The following is a 16,451-nucleotide window of genomic DNA, read 5'->3' as shown; positions in this document are numbered from 1 at the left end:
AACACAGCTGAAAGAGGTTCAGCAAGAGAGAGACGGACTCAAGAGAGCTGGCTGATCTAACACAGGAGGTGAGAGAGCTCCAAAAAGACAGGCTGAGCAGTAATAACGATCTGACCTCACTAAGAGAGAAAGAGAGCAGGACAGAGGACGGGCTGCAGGACAGAGGACGGGCTGCAGGACAGAGGACGGGCTGCAGGACAGAGGACGGGCTGCAGGACAGAGAACAGAGGACGGGCTGCAGGACAGAGAACAGAGGACGGGCTGCAGGACAGAGAACAGAGGACGGGCTGCAGGAGAGAGAACAGAGGACGGGCTGCAGGAGAGAGAACAGAGGACGGGCTGCAGGAGAGAGAAAGAGAACAGGCTGCCCTCAACCAGCCAGGCTTCCCCAGCCCTGCCTGCTGCACCCCTCCTCCTCAGCCCTGCCTGCTGCACCCCTCCTCCTCAGCCCTGCCTGCTGCACCCCTCCTCCTCAGCCCTGCCTGCTGCACCCCTCCTCCTCAGCCCTGCCTGCTGCACCCCTCCTCCTCAGCCCTGCCTGCTGCACCCCTCCTCCTCAGCCCTGCCTGCTGCACCCCTCCTCCTCAGCCCTGCCTGCTGCACCCCTCCAGTCCAGAAGAAACACTGGCTGACATCGTCCTGTTAATAGACTCAAATGGGAAGTTTGTTCAGGAGAATAAACTTTTCCCTCAACACAAAAGGAGAAACGTGTGGTGCCCACCAACACAGAGTGCCATGGAGCTGCTTGATAAGGCCCATCTCGGGTCACCAAGTCACATAATCATACACACCGGAAGCAACGACCTGCGTGCTCAGCAGGAGAGGGTGGAGACTTCACTACGGGGAGGGATTGAGAAGGCCTCCGCAATCTTCCCCAACTCCATTTGGACTGTCCCTATGACCCAATGTACACCTGGCCCACCATCCCACCCTCAATCTGGACTGTCTCTGACCATGTTCACCTGTACAGGGAGACAGTCCCCATCCTTGCCAAGACATTACTTTAAACCGCAGCCCGACCTCGCCACCCAGGAACAGCGGAGCAATCTCCACCGCTCCGAGATCACCAAGACAACACCCCGGACCAGCACCCTGGACCCCCCAGCCACAACCACAGCACCACCAACATCAATGCCCACCACAGCCAGCACAGCCCACCCCAGCCCAGCTTCAGAGCCACCCAGATGAGGCTTCCCACCCCCCCCCCCCCCCCCACCACAAACCCCCACCTGGAGGAGACACAGCCCAGCAGGCAGAGCTACGCACAGGCTGTGAGAGGAGCAACTGGCCCAGCCCCCACCAACCAAATGAGTGACATTAAACACATGCTGAGTCTACTATGCTCACATGTGATAGGCCGAGGGTCATGGTAAGATGAGAAGAAGAACTCCACCCTCCTCACACTACATCCACCAAAGTGGCATGACACAAATGCCATCTTAAATGATAAACAAATCACATTTTCATAATAAGAGTTTACTTTAATTGAAAAAAAAACTGTTTTAATAGTTCTTGTTGGATTGTGAGTGTTTGTCTCATTTTGAAGGTAAAGACATTATTTTTTAATGAAATCTTTACGTTGCATGTTGGAATTTACAAGGATTTAAGTCCTCTGCTTTTGGGCTAAAGAGCAGAAACCCAGACTTCCTGAAAGAAATGGATGATGTTGATATTGTAGTACTACAGGAAACATGGTGCAGAGGTGATGTTTCCACTGGCTGTCCACTAGGTTATAGGGAGATAATCATACCATCCACTAAACTAACAGGAATCAGACAGGGCAGAGACTCAGGACAGGGCAGAGACTCAGGGGGAATGCTAATATGGTATAAATCTGAACTAATTCATTCAATCGAATTGATCAAAATAGGAGAATTCTTTATCTGGTTAAAAATCAACAAGGAGGCTTTATCTTAACAGATAAAAACGTATTCCTCTGTGACACATACATTCCCCCCTCAGTCACCCTACTTCAATGAAGAGAGTTTCTCCATTCTAGAGGAGGAGATGAGTCAATTTCAGGCCCAAGGCAACGTACTGGACTGTGGAGACCTGAATGGTAGAACAGCAGAAGAACTAAACACTATTAACAGTCCTGGGGATAAACACCTACCAGGAAGCAACAACCTTTTCCTCCCCACATACCCCCACAGAAACAACTAGGACAAAGTGAAAAACAAAAATGGAGCACTGCTCGTGAAGCTCTGTGGAACACTGGGTCTATAGATAGTCAATGGTAGGCTAAGAGGGAACTCTTTTGGTAGGTTCACCTACAGCTCATCCCTTGGCAGCAGTACTGTAGACTACTTCCTCCTCGACCTAAACCCAGTCTCTCAGAGCCTCCACAGTCAGCCCACTGACCTAAACCCAGAGTCTCTCAGAGCCTCCACAGTCAGCCCAGTGACCTAAACCCAGTCTCTCAGAGCTTTCACAGTCAGCCCACTAACACCTCTCTCAGACCACAGTGTATCTGAGAAGAGCGGAACCAAACCATGAAGCAACACGGCCCAGTAAATGACATGGTACTAAACAGGCCTATAGATGGAGTGACAACAGTACAGACATCTACCAAAAAGCAATTAGTAGCCAAAAAATACAATCTCTCCTGGACTTTTTAGCCTTCACATTCTCCTACAGCAACAAAGGTGTAAATTTGGCCGTTTGGAACAAACTTTATATTTGACAAATTAGCCTCCTTGGCTAATCTAAAGAAGCATAAGAGCAAACCAGAAATAACAGATAATTAAAAATGGTTTGATAATGATTGCAAAAATCTAAGAAAGTCATTGAGAAATATATCTAATGAAAAACACAGAACCAGACAACAAAAATATACGCCTTCAATATGGGGAAACACTGAAGCAATACAAACACATCCGAAGAACAATAAAGGAACAGCACATTAGAAACCAGCTGGATGGAAATGAGGAATCCATAGAATCAAACCACTTCTGGGAGAATTGGAATAAATTAAACAAACCTCATCAGGAGGAATTGGCTCTCCAAAATGGGGATATGTGGAGAAATCACTTTGCAAACCTCTACAGCAATATAACAAAGAGCCCAGAACAAAAAAATATACAAGAAAAATTACAAATCCTTGAATCAGCAGTCAAAGACTATTAGAATCCTGTGGATACTTCAATTACAGAAGAAGAAATATTGGAAAAACGATGCACTCTCCAACCCAACAAGGCCTGTGGTGCTGATGGTATTTTAAATGAAATGATCAAATATACAGACCACAAATTCAAATTGGCTATACTCAAACTCTTTAACATTATCCTCACTACAGGTATTTTCCCCGATATTTGGAACCAGGGATTGATCACACCAATCTATAAAAATGAAAACAAATTTGACCCAAATAATTAGAGGAATTTGAGTTAACAGCAACTTAAGGAAAATTCTCTGCAGTATTATAAATAGCAGACTACACCATTTCCTTGACGAAGACAACGTCCTGAGCAGAAGCCAGATTGGATTTCTAAAAAATGATCGTACAACAGACCACATTTACACCCTCCACACTCTAATTGACAAACAAGTAAACCAAAACAAAGGCAAAATCTACTCGTGTTTTGTAGATTTCAAGAAAGCATTTCATTCAATTTGGCACGAAGGTCTTTTTATAAACTAATAGAAAGTGGTTTTGGAGAGAAAACGTATGTTATTAAATCAATGTACACTAAAAACACATGTGCGGTTAAAATTGGCAACAAGCAAACAGGCTTCTTCTCTCAGGGATGGGGAGTGAAACAGGGCTGCCCAATAAGCCCAACACTATTTAACATCTACATTAATGAATTGGAAAAAACAATAGAAGAATCGGCAGCACCTGGTATCACCCTACACAACACTGAAATCAAGTGTCTGCTGTACGCAGATGACCTGATGCTGCTGTCTCCCACTAAAGAGGGGTTACAGCAGCACCTAGATCGTCTTCACAGGTTCTGTCAGACCTGGGCTCTGACCGTTAACCTAAAAAAATGTTTACAAAAAATTATATTCCAATAAAGGTCTGGAAATCAGGATGACAAATATAAATTCTATTTGGACACAGTTCTATTAGAACACACCAAAAACTACACGTATCTAGGACTAAATATCAGCAACACAGGAAGCTTTCACATGGCTGTGAATGAGCTGGGAGACAAAGCAAGAAGAGCATTCTATACCATTAAAATCAAAATTCCAATTAGAATCTGGCAAAAAAAAAAGTCCAACCCATTATAGAACCAATTGCTCTATATGGCAGTGAAGTATGGGATCCACTGTCTAATAATGAATTTACCAAATGGGACAAACATCCAATCGAAATACTGCATGCAGAGTTTTGCAAGACTGTATTGCAAGTGCAAAGAAAAACTCCAAATAACACATGTAGAGCAGAATTGGGCCAATACCCCCTTCTCATTCGAATAGAAAAAAAGAGCCATCAAATTTTTACCACCATCTTAAAAACAAGTGACCCCAAAACATTCCATCACACAGCTCTACAATGTCAAGAGATGAAACAAGAGAAGAGTCCCCTCAGCCAGCTGGTTCTGAGGCTCAGTTCAAACAAACCAACCCCAGAGTCTCAGGACAGCACTCAGAAAATCTGGTCCAACCAAATCATCACAGAACAAAAAAATATCACCTATTGGAAAGACCACAAAAAAATCTAAGTAAACTTCAATGCTATTTGGCTCTAAACAGACAGTACATTGTGGCAGACTATCTGACCACTGACTGGTAGAAAACACTGACTAGGTACAGACTCAGTGAGCACAGTCTGGCTATAAAGACTGGTCGTCACAGACAAACCTGGCTGCCCAGAGAGGACAGGCTGTGCTCACTCTGCTCCAGGGGAGATAGGAAATGCAGCTCTGTCTATTACATTGACAAATACTCAGACCTAAGAGAATATTTCTTTCCCAAAATTATAAATCAATACAAAGAATTTGAAACTATATATGAGAGAGAGCGAGCCCCCAGGGGAAGACATTGTGTAAGCGATTTGTGTGCCATGTGGGACCAAGTCACTATTTTTCGAGTCACAAGGTCAGTCTTAAGTAGAGTCCCAAGTAAAGCAGGTCGAGTCAAGGTTGTGCATTCTAAGAACAAGTCAAGTCCTGTGTTTTTCCAAGTAAAAAAATTAAATAAATCTATACATGCAATGACTTGTTCAACTACAAATCTTTGTCTATTTGAGACTACAAGACAGCCCTTTTCATTATTTTACATTTTAGTCATTTAGCAGATGACTCAGTCATTTATCCAGAGCGACTACAGTAGTGACATTTATCCTTTTGTCTACAACACATTTTGATTAATTATTACATAATTTGAACAAATTCAAAATGAAAGCTTCATAAGTTACAAGCAATTTTGACATACCACAGAGACAGCCGCGGCCACTCGCTCTGAGCCAAACTGGTATATTTGTTTATTTATCACAATTTTCTTTAACCAATTATGGTCTTTAATACAAGGCCGACAGACAAGTTCCCTACTTTTTCCCCCTTCCACTTGCCTCCATTTTTTTCAGTAATGCTGCAATTAGTTAGTTGTAATTTGAGCAGACATTTCCAGATATTTTTGTTAGCTGCCTGTGTGACAACTCTACCTGTCCTATTTATGATATAATTTACAAAGATTACTTTTTTGGTTTCTTTTTTTATTATATTTGAGTTTAACCACAATATTTGTTATATTATTTATTCTGTCTTTTCTGGTGGATTAAATTGAAATTGCAACCAACTTTCTATGGCTTGTTTAAAAATAGCGATATTTGGGAGATGTTTTCCTTCTCAAATAACTGAAAATGATGTTGTAATCTGAATAAAGGCCTTTCTTGAACGTCGGGTGAGACATTCTTACTAATTTGCTATACAACAGGTTCGGATTTAAGTTTAACTTTTGTATGACTGAAGCCTTTAGTGAGAGGTCTAATGTTTTCATTTCTTCACCCCGTATTCATTATATAAACAAGCCCATTTAAAATTGTGTCTGGTGGATCTGATTTTAACAGCTAAAATTTCAATGGACATAATAAATAGATATGCCAATAGTGGACAACCTTGTTTAACTCCTCTTGACAGTTTAAAACTTTCAGAAGTAGCCATTGACTATTTTACACCTCGGGTTACTATACATAACTTTAACCCATTGTATAAGGGATTCTCAAAAATTGAAATATTCCAGACATTGTATATAAATTCCAGTCCTACTTCCTCAAAGGCCTTTTCAAAGTCAGCTACAAATACCAGGCCTGGTTTCCCAGATATGTCAGTGTTCTATTGTTTCCAGTACTTGTGTTATATTATCTCCAACGTATCGTCCATGTAAAAAAAAACCTGTCGTCTGATTAGGATGAATAATATCCAACAATACCTTTTAAATTCTATACGCGATACATTTTGCATCACAACACTGAAGAGTAAGGGTCCTCCAATTGTTTTAACTTGTATCCTGTTTCAGTAATAATGAAATCAGACCTTCTTGCTGAGTGTCCCATAATCGACCATTAGGAGTGGTTACACATGCTAAGAACGGTCCTCTGAGTATATCAGAAAGGTTTGGTATACCTCCACTGGTATGCCATCCAGCCCTGGAGTTTTCCCAGACTTAAAGGCTTTAATTGCATTAAGCAGTTCCTCCTGTAATTTGGCCTTCAAATGAGTCTTTCTGTACAGCTGTTAATACATTAATAATAGAAAAGAACATCCTTACAATTAAGTTCGGTTAGAGGAGACTGAATTGAAAACATATCCTTAAAGTACTTTGGTGAATCATGGGTAACTCCATAATTTGTAACAAGTTTCAGTAAATTATTTTTGGAAGCATTTCTATGTTGAAGATTAATATTTTTTTTTTTAAGTGCATTTTTTATAGTCAGAAGTTTACATACACCTTCGCCAAATACGGTTAAACTCCGCTTTCCACAATTCCTGACATTTAATCCGAGTAAAAATTCCTTGTCTTTGGTCAGTTAGGATCACCACATTATTTAAAAAATGTGAGAATAATAGTAGAGAATTATTTATTTCAGCTTTTATTTCTTTCATCACATTCCCAATGGGTCAGAAGTTTACCTACACTCAATTAGTATTTGGTAGCATTGCCTTTAAATTGTTCAAGTCAGGGCTTTGTGATGGCCACTCCAATACCTTGACTTTGTTGTCTTTAAGCCATTTTGCCACAACTTTGGAAGTATGCTTGGGGTCATTGTCCATTTGGAAGACCCATTTTCAACCAAGCTTTAACTTCCTGACTGATGTCTTGAGATGTTGCTTCAATATATCCACATCATTTTCCTTCTCATGATGCCATCTATTTTGTGAAGTGCACCAGTCCCTCCTGCAGCAAAGCACCCCACAACATGATGCTGCCACCCCCGTGCTTCACGGTTGGGATGGTGTTTTTCAGCTTGCAAGGCTCCCCCCCTTTTCCTCCAAACATAACAATGGTCATTATGGCCAAACAGTTCTATTTTTGTTTCATCAGACCAAAGGACATTTTTGTCCCCATGTGCAGCTGCAAACCGTAGTCTGGTTTTTAATGCCGATTTTATAGCAGTGGCCTCTTCCTTGCTGAGCGGCATTTCAGGTTACATCAATATAGGACTCGTTTTACTGTGGATATAGATCCTTTTGTACCCGTTTCCTCCAGCATCTTCACAAGGTCCTTTGCTGTTGTTCTGGGATTGATTTGCACTTTTCTCACCAAAGTACGTTCATCTCTAGGAGACAGAACGCGTCTACTTCCTGAGCGGTATGATGGCTGCGTGGTCCCATGGTGTTTATACTTGCTTACTGTTGTTTGTACAGATGAACGTGGTACCTTCAGGCATTTGGAAATTGCTCCCAAGGATGAACCAGACTTGTGCAGGTCTACAATTTTTTTCTGAGGTCTTGGCTGATTTCTTTTGATTTTCCCATGATGTCAAGTAAAGAGGCACTGAGTTTGAAGGTAGGCCTTGAAATGCATCCACAGGTACACCTTCAATTGACTCAAATTATGTCAATTAGCCTATCAGAAGCTTCTAAAGCCATGATATCATTTTCTGGAATTTTCCAAGCTGTTTAAAGGCACAGTCAACTTAGTGTATGTAAACTTCTGACCCACTGGAATTGTAATACAGATTATTTCACTGTCTGTAAACAATTGTTGGAAAAATTACTTGTGTCATGCGCAAAGTAGATGTCCTAACCGACTTGCCAAAACTATAGTTCGTTAACAAGAAGTTTGTGGAGTGGTTGAAAAACGAGTTAATGACTCCAACCTAAGTGTATGTAAACTTCAGCCTTCAACTGTAAATGCAGTGTGTGTGTGTTGTGTACCTCCTCTCTGTGTCCGGCAGGGTCCTCTACATACACCAGCACCTCTCCCATCCCAGCACTGATGGTCTCCACTGTAAACACCGCCTTCTTCATCACAACGTTACCTACTGGCTCGATACCTGGAGAAAGAGAGATAACGAGAGCAAGAGAGGTGTGAGACAAAGGAAAACATTTGTGTGGTGTGTGTGAGAGAGGAAAACATTTGTGTGGTGTTGTGTTGATGTGTACCTGGTCCGTATGCACATGCCTTCTTTGGGTTGGTGGTGTGTGTGTGTGTGTGTTGATGCGTACCTGGTCCGTATGCGCGTGCCTTCTTTGGGTTCAGTTTGGGGCGCAGGGGTGCCCCAGGCTTCAGTTTGGACTTGGGGAACTGGGACAGGTACGTCATCACGGAATGTTCATCTACATTGGGGTCAACGATCTCCTCTGGGGTTATCACCTAGGAAACCAGATGGCACACACTGTTTACACACACACACACACCTGCACCAGAGGGTAGCGTGATTTAATGTGGACCTTAACCACGACCTCAAGCTGCACAAAGCACCCACACGCTACAGAGACAGAGGAAGAGAGCGTTGTTCTGAGAACTGGTCCACTGTGGGAGGAAACACCAACCACAGAGATAACTGTCAGCACGCTACCAACTTCTCCAGAGCTGCCAACCTGGCACGAAAGCCCTGCCCACATGCCAACTCAGCACTGCTGCACACAAATACTAGGCTAACGCCATGAAGCAGACTGTACTCAGCGTCACAGCTCTGTAATGATTATGGTGGTGGTGATGGTAGCATGATTCCACAGAGACCAATGTGATGGTTAGCGTAGCTAGCGTACCTGAGGGATACCCAGCCAGTCATCAGCCTGTTGCATGGCCTCACGGGCGTTGTCCACTGGTTTAGTCTGGTCCCACTGGTCCCAATCAGGGCACAAGCCTATAACAACAAGTTATTTAAACTTAGAAACACAACCATTTCTAAAAAAGGACAATGCTTACTGGGTCTTTGAAACAAGCCCTTTGTGACTACCCATCTATCTACTCCCACTCTCTCCCTCCGACCTTTAACCCCCGACCTACCTGGAGCACAGCTGTCGACCAGTGCCCCCAGCGCCCTGCCGCTCTGCCAGTCTCTGCTGAAGTTGTGGATGGGGATCTCTGGGAGCTTGTTCTGGATCCATCCCAGAAGCCTCTGTTTCGGGGTCTTCTGCTGGCCGTCTCCCCCCTCCTCCTCCTCGTCCCACATGGGCATGGAGATGGAGTAGTGGAGGATCAGAGTCCACACCATGCCCAGGATCAGCTTCAGGTTACCATCTACTATGGCCTTGGAGTCTGGAGGAGAGACAGTAATATATGAATATGCAGATCTATAGGATTAGGATTGGCGTTGAGCTGTAGAGAGGGTGGGGTGGGATTAGGATTAGCGTAGTAAAGTTGCAGTAGAGCTGTAGAGAGTGGGCTTGGATTAGGAGTGGCATAGTAAAGTTGGAGTAGAGCTGTAGAGAGAGTGGGCTTGGATTAGGATTAGCATAGTAAAGTTGGAGTATAGCTGTAGAGAGGGTGGGATTAGGAGTGGCGTAGTAAAGTTGGAGTAGAGCTATAGAGTGGGTGGGGTTGGATTAGGATTAGGAGTGGCGTAGTAAAGTTGGAGTAGATCTATAGAGTGGGCTTGGATTAAGATTGGAGAAGAACTGTAGAGGGTGGGCTTGGATTGGTGACTGGGAGATCAGAGATGAGTGCAAGAGTGATGCAACCACAGACCAGCCCACACATGTCTTCACGCACACACAGGATTGGGGGGGGTGGTAATTGCTCATCGGATCCTAAGGGTGGTGTGATAAAACAAGCCCCCAGGACAGGGAGAAGGCACAGCCTGAGTTCTAACTCGATAAAGATGTGTTGACGTTCCTCACACGCTGGTGCATGCTGGAGGAATGCTGAAGCAACAATCCGGGAGACAAGAATCCTCTTTTGTTGTGTCGGTGCATGTCTGACAGAAAGCCATCAAACATGAGTGGAATCCTCCTGTAATCCTTTTTTTGGGTTCTCACAGGGTTTACAATGTTGTTTTGAATATTGTGCAAACAGTCACTAAGATTATATTTGGTTGTTAAAGTTGCAAAATAACAATTTTGAATTCATCAATTGTTAGCTAGAATGCTAATGCTCATTGACATGGACTGGAAGCAAAGCTAGCCAAACACATTTTAATGGTTGAAGTTAAGTGGTTTTTTTGTTTGTATTTTTTGTTTGTATTTTTTAAGTACAATACAGTTGATTTGCTAGTATGACAGCAACAGATTAAGCAGGACATTCATACGAGCCTTACAACCCAAAACAGTAAAATGCACAAATAACAAACAAGTACATAGAAGCTTTTTCTGCTGGAAGAATATGAGAAATTCTGAATAGTGATCAGAGTATTCAGTCCGTTAGCTAGCCCCCCCGCCCCCAGTCACGGTCCGTTAGCTAGCCCCCCCAGTCACGGTCCGTTAGCTAGCCCCCCCAGTCACGGTCCGTTAGCTAGCCCCCCCAGTCACGGTCCGTTAGCTAGCCCCCCCAGTCACGGTCCGTTAGCTAGCCCCCCAGTCACGGTCCGTTAGCTAGCCCCCCAGTCACGGTCCGTTAGCTAGCCCCCCAGTCACGGTCCGTTAGCTAGCCCCCAGTCACGGTCCGTTAGCTAGCCCCAGTCACGGTCCGTTAGCTAGCCCCCCCCCAGTCACGGTCCGTTAGCTAGCCCCCCCCCCAGTCACGGTCCGTTAGCTAGCCCCCCCCCCAGTCACGGTCCGTTAGCTAGCCCCCCCAGTCACGGTCCGTTAGCTAACCCCCCCAGTCACGGTCCGTTAGCTAGCCCCCCCAGTCACGGTCCGTTAGCTAACCCCCCAGTCACGGTCCGTTAGCTAACCCCCCCCAGTCACGGTCCGTTAGCTAGCCCCCCAGTCACGGTCCGTTAGCTAGCCCCCCCCCAGTCACGGTCCGTTAGCTAGCCCCCCCCCCAGTCACGGTCCGTTAGCTAGCCCCCCCAGTCACGGTCCGTTAGCTAGCCCCCCAGTCACGGTCCGTTAGCTAGCCCCAGTCACGGTCCGTTAGCTAGCCCCCCCCAGTCACGGTCCGTTAGCTAGCCCAGTCACGGTCCGTTAGCTAGCCCCCCCAGTCACGGTCCGTTAGCTAGCCCCCCCAGTCACGGTCCGTTAGCTAGCCCCCCCCTCAGTCACGGTCCGTTAGCTAGTTCACCTCCCTATTGACTGTTCAGTAACAGTGTGGATAAAAATCACTGGGGAAGCAAAGCCAGAAAGAGCCATAGTACAACCTGTGTTTGCTCTATAACCTGTTAGTTCATATGCCAAGACACCGTGATATACAGGCCTAAAGGCTGAGACGATAAGACAGTGGCAGAATCAATTCAACCACACTTGTGGTTCATCACAAACCCAAAAGAACAACCTCGACTTGATTGACCATGTAACTTACATTATATACTTAACTACATCCAGTTACATGTCCTACAGCACAGTCAATCAAGTTAATGTTCCCCACATTTTCAAACTAACAAACTCTTGATTTACAACACCGGAGAGTTACAAAGACACCACGAGCTGCCTCCACTATTCCAGCACCACGAGCTGCCTCCACTATTCCAGCACCACGAGCTGCCTCCACTATTCCAGCACCACGAGCTGCCTCCACTATTCCAGCACTATTCCAGCACCACGTCAACATCATCAAATCACCTCTGCTTAGTCTAACACAGTGACAACTAAATGATATCAAAAACAATAATTTAGTCCAATCAACGTAAGGTAAATATTATGTGGCAATTCATGGTTCTGATTTCTGTGTGCGTGTTTGTGCAGGTAGAATAAACACGCTGACTCACCCTACTTGTAGAGAAATGCCAATGCCATCCTCCTCTTTCTTCATGTTTTAGTTTTGTTGTCCTAGGCTACCTGGCTAAAATACTTGCTTGCTAAGCTTCCTTCCATGGGCAACGATTAGCCAGCTAGTTAACATTAGCCTTCTACATATTGAACTAACATCCTCTCAGGCCAGAGGCACAATGTATGAATTAAATGGTTGGATCAGAAATCACCATTCTAGTCATTGGCCAGTACAGAGAATTAAGTAAAACCACAAGTCCAAATCCCTATCTCCATACAACAATTCAATGACGTATGGCTTTTGATGTGATAGGTGTGAAGCCAAATCTCAACTGGCTTCCCATAATTTTTTTTTTGTTGGGTGCGGCAGGACCATTCACAGTTGAGCTCAATACAGATCAGCATTTATTGTATAAAGGAGACCAAATGCATGCTGGCTTCCCTTGCAGTCAATGCTATGGGCAGCAACACTGTCATTATTTTTGACCAGACCACATTAGATAGATGGGCAACGCAGAGAAGCACTGTCGATTTCTCGGATGCTTTGTCCGGCGAGATCAAATCAAATCGTATGTCACATGCGCCGAATACAACGGGTTCACCTCACAGTGAAATATAAGAAAATTGATTTTTAAAAAAGCGATAAGAATAATAATTAAAGAGCAGCAGTAAATAACAAAAGCAGGGCTACATACAGGTACAGAGTCAATGTGGAGGCTATATACAGGGTATTACGGTACAGAGTCAATGTGGCACTCCGGTAGTAAAGAGATCAGTCTATGACTAGGGTGGCTGGAGTCTGACAATTTTTAGGCCCTTCCTCTGACACCGCCTGGTATAAAGGTCCTGGATGGCAGGAAGCTTGGCCCCGGTGACGTATTGGGCCGTACGCACTACCCTCTGTAGTGCCTTGCGGTCGGAGGCCGAGCAGTTGCCATACCAGGCAGTGATGCAACCTGTCAGGATGCTCTCGATGGTGCAGCTGTAAAACCTTTTGAGGATCTGAGGATCCATGCCAAATATTTTTTGTCTCCTGAGGGGGAATGCATTCAGCCTTGAGCGAATTGAAGGAAAATTATGGAACAGAGAAAAAACATACTTATGTATTTTTTGTCAATTTGGGGGGGTGGGATCCTGGCTTCCCTTGGAATATATTATTACACACCACTGTGTCTGTTAGCTAGTTAGCCCTCCCCATTCACTGTCTGTTAGCTAGTTAGCCCTCCCCATTCACTGTCTGTTAGCTAGTTAGCCCAGAGAGGAGGACAGGCCCAACTCCGCTGAAAAATCTATCCCTCCCACCAGCAGTGGCATTTTTTTATTGTTTCGCCCACCAAGCAAGGAGTTTCTGTATGGAGGTCAATGAGTGTTGAATTTAGTCAACAACAAAAAAATTAAAATGTATGGCTTATTTGCAACATGCCATTTGATCGAATAGAAGTTTTGTAATGCTTAAGTTGTTACGAGTGTACTGATATACTGCAAGTACGACACGTGACATCCCGGCAACTTTGAGAAAAAAAATTTAAATAACAAAAAAAACTATATCGGAGTTCCCATGAATATGCGTAGCAATCTGGTAACGAGGCAACTCGCGTCGCCCTCCATTTAATACGAGCAGTTGACAGCAACAACCCTCATCGAATATTCAAAAGAGGATTACAATAATGACCTGTATCCACCAATCCAAGGATAGGCGGGAGCTAGGAAGCACGCCGTGCCGTTGTGTGGACAACCGCTCTCATCGTTAGGGTGGAGACCTGTATCTTGTTAGTATATCCATAATCTTTGGTTAGCCTCCTCATTCACTGTCCGTTAGCGACTTAGTCAAACGATCACGAAATGTTGGACATCTATAGAAATCAAGCGTTTCCTTGTGAAAATGTCACGGGATGCATTTTGCGCCATTGTTTGGCCTTCAACAGTGTGGTTTCGGTGTTTTAAATGTTCTAAAAACTGTGATAAAAACACAGCCGAGTCATGACTGAGAGAAGGAAAGGGTGGGGTCGCAGTGACCGCAGCTCCCAGACAGAAAACCCAGAGGAAACGAGACATTCCACACTGGCCTTATCACTCACACACACACGTATAAACTAACCATCTGGGGACACAATCTATTCCCATTCAAAATTCTCCCCTAACCCCCAAACCTAACCTTAACCTGAAAAACAAACTCCTAATTCTAACCTTAACTGTCTAGAAATAGCATTTGACCTTGTGGGGACTAACAAAATGTCCCCAGTTAGTCAAATGTTTGTTCCTTTAGTGTTCTTTTTTTGTCAGTGTGAACGTACATGAGTCAGAACCCAAACCTGACTAACTCTGGGGTAACAGTTGGCTTAACTCCTCTACTCTAACACGCACGCAGCACTACAACGGCTAGCTACACTTCCTTTTGCATTTTCTGCTTCTTCCACTAAAAACCCTCTCCCTCCCTCCCTTGGAAAAGTTCCTTCTTGTTTTTTGCCTTAAAAGGAAAGACCCAAACTGACTGCTATCCACCCATTCCTCTCCCTCTCCTCCCCTCCCCACCCATTCCTCTCCACCCCCTCTCCTCCCATTCCTACCAGGGCTCACATTACAGACGGACGATGGAGGAGACGAAAGTGGGAAGAATGGGGATGTTTTACAGCTCAAAGAGCCTGGATCTGATTGGCTGAGAGAGAGAGAGAGAGAGAGAGAGAGAAGGGTCTGTGCTACATGGCTTCAACCAATAAGAGCCTAGCATTGGTCATGAAGTTGGTGTTCATTTTGGATCCCGGTCCATCTCCTCACTAAAGCTAGCAGGGTGCTACCAGAATTAGCAGTACTGATTGGATTGTGCACTGCCCCAAGCGAACGACGACCCAGGCACAAAACAAAGTAAATGTGGGCTTCTGACCTAGCGCATGTCAAGACACATGGGTTAGAGCTGTGTGTCTCACATAGAACCAATGGAAGACAAAGAGAATGAAAGGACATGTTTCTCAACAATGCATCATGCTGTTTAGTAACAATGGGCTTTCTGGCACAGATTACTCATGAGCTCCACTAGGTCTAACGACAGCTGCACCCACCACGCAGCTCCAGCAGAGACACAGGACTGTTCAACGTTGGTCCTGGACGGCCGAAATATTTCTGTTTTTCCCCCCCATCCTCTCCTTCCAATCAAGGCCTAATGCAATTAATTATTAAACAATTAAACTACCAGAGCCCTAGGAATCAGGTTAGAGGAGTTCGCCGTGTAACTTGTCAACTCAGAGTTGACGAAACGTGGATCACTTTTTAGCCAGGTACGTTTCTATGGCAACGAATCCTTCAGAACTAACCTGCTCTGGGACAGGCCAACTCAGGGATAACTCCATTTATCCTGAATGAAGTGTCTAAGCTATGAGTTGAGGACCAATGAAATCACCACACTGTGTGTGTGGGTGGACCATTTCAGATTTTCAATGATGTGTACGCCGGAGGAACTTGAAGCTGTCCACCTGGCTAGTTTGTAGTCGGCCATCCAGGACCGGAATTGAACAGCTCTGAGCTTAGAGCTAAAACAAATTAAACCTAGGTTTAAACTGAAGACTGATTTTACTGGTTGCGTGACCAGCAGCTATCTAGGGTCCAAGGCAGCCACGCCCTGATCATATCCAACATAGCTAATCATGACCTTCAAGGCCGATCTGCAGACATTTAAACTACAGTGACGATGGCGAGAACATTTAAACTAAGCTGAAAGCAGAGATTAAGATTTTATTTAACTAGGCAAGTCCGTTAAGGACAAATTCTTATTTACAATGGACGGCCTACCCCCGGGCCAAACCCGGACGACTCTGGGCCAATTGTGCACCGCCCTATGGGACTCCCAATCACGACCGGTTGTGATACAGTCTGGATTCGAACCAGGGTGTCTGTAGTGACGCCTCTAGCACTGCGATGCAGTGTCTTCGACCGCTGTGCCACTCGGGGAACCCTAACACCATAATTGACCAAAATGTCAGACAGCTTACAAAAAAAAGTCAATCGTTTCTCAACTGATGACTCATGCCAACAGCACCGTGGCCATCCCCACAGACAGGAAGTTATGATAATAAGCAGAAAACAGGAAGAGCTCCATTTATTCCATTACAGAATGCTCCGCTCTGCTAGTGATTTGGGGACAGGGGGGGACCCATTTCATATCAGGCATGTTGGACTTTGTCGCAAAACTATTTTTGCGTTAGTTGGCTGTACCTACACCAAGAGTCCAGTGTCTTATTTGATTTAAAATAATAA

The 16,451-nt window shown here is 44.7% G+C and overlaps 1 protein-coding gene across 7 annotated transcripts in view; it reads right to left on the bottom strand.

The window, feature by feature from the left end:
- LOC100380643 (filamin A, alpha (actin binding protein 280)) overlaps positions 1-16,451 on the bottom strand; it is a 74,516-nt gene that overhangs the window by 41,144 nt on the left and 16,921 nt on the right. For all 7 annotated transcript variants that reach the window (XM_045692812.1, XM_014134249.2, XM_014134251.2 and 4 more), the window contains exons 3-6: positions 9,406-9,657; positions 9,165-9,262; positions 8,619-8,766; positions 8,328-8,446 (exon numbers count right to left, since the gene is read on the bottom strand). In XM_045692812.1, the coding sequence (XP_045548768.1) occupies positions 8,328-8,446; positions 8,619-8,766; positions 9,165-9,262; positions 9,406-9,657 (617 nt within the window). The remainder of the gene's footprint in view (positions 1-8,327; positions 8,447-8,618; positions 8,767-9,164; positions 9,263-9,405; positions 9,658-16,451) is intronic.

This window comes from Salmo salar, chromosome ssa13, assembly GCF_905237065.1.
Source record: "Salmo salar chromosome ssa13, Ssal_v3.1, whole genome shotgun sequence".
Taxonomy (NCBI): domain Eukaryota; kingdom Metazoa; phylum Chordata; class Actinopteri; order Salmoniformes; family Salmonidae; genus Salmo; species Salmo salar.
The sequence above is the reverse complement of the archived record's forward strand: the minus strand, read 5'-3'. Positions and strand labels throughout refer to the sequence as shown.